The sequence below is a fragment of the Pteropus medius genome, unplaced genomic scaffold (genome assembly GCF_902729225.1).
Source record: "Pteropus medius unplaced genomic scaffold, Ma_sr-lr_union100, whole genome shotgun sequence".
Lineage (NCBI taxonomy): Eukaryota > Metazoa > Chordata > Mammalia > Chiroptera > Pteropodidae > Pteropus > Pteropus medius.
The window spans coordinates 415,072-421,184 of record NW_024346980.1 but is presented as its reverse complement, the minus strand read 5'-3'; the positions used below and the strand labels follow the sequence as shown (position 1 = coordinate 421,184).

The 6,113-nt window shown below is 60.3% G+C and overlaps 1 protein-coding gene across 1 annotated transcript; it reads right to left on the bottom strand.

Moving 5' to 3' along the window:
- Nucleotides 1-1,231: 1,231 nt before the first annotated feature.
- On the bottom strand, nucleotides 1,232-3,940 carry TMEM278 (transmembrane protein 278). The gene is made up of 2 exons (XM_039876847.1): nucleotides 3,183-3,940; nucleotides 1,232-2,230 (listed from the first exon to the last, which is right to left on the bottom strand). Exons 1-2 carry the CDS (start codon nucleotides 3,453-3,455, stop codon nucleotides 2,006-2,008), a joined length of 498 nt encoding a protein of 165 aa, XP_039732781.1. The 5' UTR covers nucleotides 3,456-3,940; the 3' UTR covers nucleotides 1,232-2,005.
- Between the last annotated feature and the right edge of the window lie 2,173 nt (nucleotides 3,941-6,113).

Below are 6,113 nucleotides of genomic sequence, written 5' to 3'. Positions count from 1 at the left end.
AGCATGCAGACCCCTAGGCCCCTCCTGTGAACCGCCCACATGCCCCCACAGGTGTTGTGAGCAGCAGGGACAGAGCTAGGCTGAGGCAGGACTTCTGTGGGATGCTGGGACACACCTTAGGAGCCCTTGGGCTGGGGCAGCTGAGCTCCCCACCTCGGCTCCCCACCCCTACCAGGCCCAGCTGTTGTTTTCATGACTCCAGGGCCAGGCGGATCCTCAGGAGAGTCCTCGTCCTCAAGCCTGGCCAGGGCCTGCCCAGCCCTAGGTGGCGGCGGGGGTGGGGGGGTGGGGGGGTTGGCCTTGGCCCCGGGGAAGCTTTCCTTGCAGCTGGGCGACTGGCCAGGTGGTCTGACTGAGACCGGCATGAGAGCTGGGCACAGACTACTGGAAAACCAGGCGGACTCCTGCTGGACCACAGCCAGCCACACACCAGGCTCTGCTCAAGGCCATGGAATGAGCCCTGACCCTGGTCATAGCCTGAACCCTAAGCCCTGACCTTTGGGCACACCTGGGCCCTGACCTTGCTGGTCCCAGGCAGAGTCCCACCGGGCCAAATCCTTTACGAGGCCTTCAGCTACAAGTAGACTCTGGGCCCCCCAAATTAAACCCTGAACGTAAGTAAACAAACAGAAGGATAATGAGCAGAAACCCAGGATGATGCACGAAAACAGACGGAAAGCAGAGGACTGGGGCGGGAGAGCCACACCACGGGCCGGGAAGCCAGCGTGGGCACCGCGCTGCAGTTACCAAGTTAGGCCCCTAGGGGGCAGTCGGGGCTGGCGGTGCCTCCCAAAGGCAGTCCTCACGGGGCGGGACACAGCCTCAGAATTTTCACAGGTGTGGGCTGACAACGAACAATTAGCAAACATGCAAAGAAATGCTATTAGTGAGAATCAGCAGAAACAACACAACAAATTTAGAGATCCTCCCCAAAGACTAAAACGTTGGAATTCTTAGGTACAGAATATGAAATAACTATGTGGAATGTTCGAAAAATCGAAGCTGGAGTCCAAAGATTGAGCATGCTACCAAGAGACCATTAAAAACGATCAGATTTGAAAAAGAAGCAAGTATAATGTTTAGGTAGACTCTACTAATTTAAAATTAAATCCACGAGTTAATCAACAGACGAATTAGTGAACTAGAAGAGGGAGATGAAGGAATTGCCCAGATGCAGCACAGAGAGACGAGATGGAAAACAAAACAGAGGAATCGACGTGGAAGGAAAAGGAAAAGGTAAAGCATTCATTTAATAGGTGTCCTCAAGAAAGAACAGGTGCAGTGACTGAGAGGCAGAATTGATGAGCTAATAGTTGGGAATCTTCCAGAACTGATGGAATATGTGAGTCACCAGGGTCTGGAAACACTGTGTATATGCAGCGAATGGATCGTTAAGCACACATCCACAACTGAAAACATGCTTAAGCACAGGAGAAAGACCGAAGATCTTGAAGTTATCTAGAGAGAACGCACAACCCTTACTCTAGTGCCCGTCTAAATGTTAACCCTGGTCACAGGCTGAGCCCTGCCAGCCCTGATGCTGGAGGCCACTGCTGACCTTCTGGAAACATGCGCGCAGGTGGAGTGCGGAGGTGTCAGTACCTCTGAATTCGCTGGAGGCCCGCTGGGGCAGCCCTTTGTGAGGGAGCAGGAGCTCAGGGCAGCCACAGCGGAAGGCAGGAAGGCCGCCTTTTCCAAGCCCGGCCAGGCGCCCCTTCTCTGAAAGCCATCCCTCCTCCTGGGCGCTTCCCAGCCTGGCTGCAGCAGCGGTGCCTGGTGGAGTTGGGGAAGGGCCAACGCCGGTCCGAGGGAGGCCGGTGCCATCTCGCGGCCACTCGGAGCACTGCGCACGAGCCCTGAGGCACACATGCTATTTCTCCGGCTGGATGGACCTGAACGCAGACCTCGAGCTCGCCGGCCTGGGGCCACCTTATGGGGATCCCGGGGGTTGTTCGGGGGCCTCCCTGGATTGGAGGTCTCGCGTCCTTTGAAGGGTCTCTGGGGATCACACACAGGCACAGAGCTGCTCCTGCCCGTCGGGGTGGTGACAGGGCCCGGGGGTCCAAGTGGGGGGCGGCAGCAGCGAGCGGAGGCGTCGGGCCAGGCGGGCGCGGGCGGCCGAGGCGAGTACCAGCAGCGGAGGCAGCGAGAGGAAGCCCAACACCACGAGCGTCGCAGAGCTGCGGTCCGAGAGCAGCGCGTGGCACGCGGGGCGGGGCGCCGGGTGCACCTGGAGGCGGGGCGGGCTTCAGGAGGGCGGAGCCTGGGCGGCCGGGGGACCGGGTGGGCCGGGAGGAGGGGGGGGACAGTGAGCGGGAGAACTGGGGTGGAGTGGGCAATCAGTTGGGGCGGGGCCTGGAAGCAAGTGGCCTGGGACGAGGCGGGGCCTGGCAACGGACTGCCAGGGGCTAGGCGTGGAGGGGGCGGGGCCTGAGGTCTGGCGGAGCTGGGAGGCTTGGGGCCCATGTGGGTCTGGAATTTCTGAGCCAAGAATGGGGGACGCGGACCCAAGCGGTAAATGCCCAGAGCAGGAGCCCTTGAAGGGAGGCTCAGAATTCCCACCCCTCCGTCCTGTCCCCCCTTGCGCGATTCCCGCTTCCCTATGCGGGCATCTGACCTAAGCCGCGACCTGTGGGTATCACCAGCTGGCGTCACCTTCTCTTCTGCGGCCCCGTGCTGAATCCCCCTCCCCTGCCTTATGCCTACAGAAAGGGGACACGGGGCCCATCTGCCTACGCCTTCCCTGCCCCAGACCAAGCCCATTCCACATGGAGAAACCCAGCCCAGGGCAGGAGAGGTGGGTGGCAAGCAATGTATGAAGGCGCGAGGGCTGGAGGGGCTGTGGAATGGTGAAATTGGACAATATCCTCATCTTCTCCTCCTTCCACCCTGCCCAGCTGTCCAGGCTCCGGTGGCCTCTGCCTGGTACAAGGCTGGGAAGCCTCAGGGGAGGGTAGAGAGCTGTCCCCCAGTGGTTAACAAAAGCCCTTCTTTTGCTGCAGCCAGTGGGGGAGGGTTTGGCAGAGAAGGGCTCTTGGCGAGGGCACATGTGTCTCTGGGGACCAGGGGGCCATGCCAGAGGAGGGCAGATTCACCTTCAGGCCCAGGGCCCTGAACTTCCACAGGACCCCACTCCCCAGGGACCCCGGCCAGTGCACCTACCCACGTTGGGCTCAGCTCACCTTTGAGTGGCACAGGAATCCCAGGTAGACGGGGGCGGCTGCCGGCAGCAGTACCAGCAGGAACACGGCCGCAGGCAGCAGGAGGAGCAGGAGGCCTGCCAGAACCCGGCTGGGCAGCAGCAGGGGCCCAAGGCCTCGGGCAGCCAGGCCTGCCCACCCTGCTGATATCGGGGCGGACGCCTGGCAGTCAGGAAGCCTTTGGGGCAGCATGGGTGCTGTGTCTGAAACACCCCCTCCTTCGTCCTCCTCTGTCTCCCTTCCCTGCTCACTCATGCTGTCGCAGGCAGTGGGCCTGGTAGGCTCCCAGCGGTAGTCAGACGACAGGCCTGAGGCCGCCAGGGTCAGCCCCAGGTCCCTAGGTCAGATCCCGGCTCGTACCCCAGCAGTCACGTAATGGACCCAGCTGGAGGGCAGGACCCTGGCCGAGGTAGGTCCAGTCCTGACCATCGGTCTCCAGGACCACGCCCCTGCCTCAGTTACCCCACTGCCAGGCTGGACCTCTCTCTGCCAGGCGACCACAGCTCTGGCCCTGGCCGGTCTCCCTAGCCAGCTCTGTGTGCGCTGGTCAGGGCTTGCACAGCTGTCCCTAAGGCCTGGCACTGGGCTCCCCTCCCTCCTGGTCCCGCCCTCTCCCCCACACAATGAATTCATTTCATAGGTCTTGACTCTGACAACTGCCACATCAGTAGCTGTCAGTTAGCGGTCACCACCCACCCCACTTCCCAGCCCTAGCTCCTGCTGGTCCCCTCATCGCCAAACCTGGCCCCTCTCAGCCTCGAAAAAACAGGAAAGTCTACGGCCATGCCTCCCTGAACGGGCCCGACCTCGTCTGATCTCGGAAGCTAAGCAGGGTCGGGCCTTGTTAGTACTTGGATGGGAGACCACCTAGGAAGACCAAGTATAAAAAAAATAAAATAAATAAAAAAACCAGGGAAGACGCTGGGTGCCTACATCCTAGGGCTGCTGAGAGGGCACGAGGGCAATGCGTGTGAAACACCCAGCGTGGGACCCAGCACACAGTAGGCACTCAGCAACAGCAGCTGCCAGGGCAGCGCCCTTCGTGTCAGAAATCAATCCGTCCTGAAAACAGTGGGAGCTCGTATTCCGCTATTTCGGGGGGCGGGGGGAATGATTCCCCGTCCCTCTGAAAACCCCAACTAATTTCCCCAAATATCACTAAAGGACTCTTGACACGGAGACCCCCAGCGTTTCCTCGCATAATGCATAGCATTGAAAATACCCCTTACGTAACGAGTTGACGCACAAACTCACGAGAAGGTCGTCTGTGGAGAAGGCCATGCAGAGTCGGATACCAGCGTCTTCCTTTCACACCTTCTTTGCAGTCACCTGTCCCCTCCAACTTTTTCTTCTGACATGGTCCAGGCCTCTCAGGCTCACCGCCCCTCTTCCAACACGTACGAAGGGGGGCCGATGACAGCGATAGCAGGGCTCCTTTAAGGAACACGAGCCTGAGACAGGCCCCGGTCAGGACAATAGCTGAGGCTCCCTGTAGCTCACGCTGCACCCTGTCGCCAGACACATACGCTACTCAACTGTTTCACTGCCACACTCTCGCCAAGATCTTATAGCAGCAGTTTATTTATTCAGAGCGTGGATTCGGGGCAACCGATGTTGCGCACAGTAACATTTGGAGAAAGTTCAGACGGTGGGGATGCCTGTCTTACCTCCTTTCTAAGCCCACCCCCTCCGCAGGTGGCTCACTCAACACTCAAGAGCTCCCACTGTGTGCCAGGCTGGGCTCTAAGCTCTGTGCACTTGGTGGGGAGTGAGGCCAACAGAGGCCTCTGGCCTGCAGGGGGCGGCTCTGAGCGGGTTCTGACAGCCTGGCATAGAGCCTCAGAAGCCAGGGGGCAAGCTGCGACGCCTCAGGCCTTGGGACAACGGGGAAAATTGGCACGCGGCTGGTTCCCACGGCCTTCCGCCCTCGGGAAGGCTGTCAAGGGGCAGTTCCTGGGCTTCGCTGGCTCTCGTGGGGTATGAGACCTTCCGCCAGGGCCCCCAGGATGCAGCTGCAGCGTAGAGGTGGCCCCTCAGCCACGGGGTGCCCCTGTGCCCCCATGCCACCTGTCGTCTGCCCCGCTCTTCAGTGTCATCCTGCAGGATGGGGGACACAGGGAGCTGACACCTTTGCTGCCCTCGCTTTTCCTGGCTACTTGAGCAGTAAAGTGTCTGAACCCACCCAGAGTGCTAGCCTGTTACCAGCTGAATCTGCCAGCCTGTGTGACATGCCCTCATGGCGCCTCATTCCAGAAGACAAAGGCAGACATTCGAAATAAAATAGACACCTTCCTGGAGTGATAAGTGCTAAGAAGAAAATAAAACGGGTGGGGACAAGGTTGGTTCAGATTGGTGATCAAACTGGAAGGCCCCTCTGGGGAGGTGACGTCTGAGCTGAGTGACTGAGGCTTATGGGGCCGGGTCCCTGTGGCTCAGTGGTGGGACAGGCCCCTCGGCCCCTTGCCTGGAGGCCCATTCTTTGGACCTGGCACCCGGAAGGGCTGCTGCTAAGGCTGGAGAGGGGCCAAGGCTGTGTTGCCCCCAGCAGGGAGGGCAGAGCAGGGCGGGACCCTCAGGACCCCTCATCCCTGGGCGCCAAGGGTGGGGGCTGGAGGGGTCTGGAGTGGTAGCAACAGCTCCAAAGCTGTGCTGCCTCCTGGTGGACAGTCACAAGCGGCAGCCAAAGGGGCTAGGCGGCACGACCAGCCACACTTCCTTCTTCCACCAGGGTTCTAGACAGGTGGCCTTCCCCAGGGACTGGGGGATGGGAAGGTAGGGCCAGGCCCTCACCCGAGCCCACTCTGCCCCACAGCCCCAGAATCCAGGTGACCCATCTGCAGTGGGGGTGAGGGGCAGGGCCTGAGGAGAGGCTCATGGGAAGGCAGCTGTGTGCCTAAGGGGGTGGCAAGTTGG

Bases quoted from the DNA above. Each gene is read 5' to 3' on its own strand.
- TMEM278 (XM_039876847.1), bottom strand. From the start codon at position 3,455: ATGAGTGAGCAGGGAAGGGAGACAGAGGAGGACGAAGGAGGGGGTGTT. The intron at 2,231-3,182 runs GTGAGCTGAGCC...CCCCGCCTCCAG, and splicing joins GATTCCTGTGCCACTCAAAG to GTGCACCCGGCGCCCCGCCC.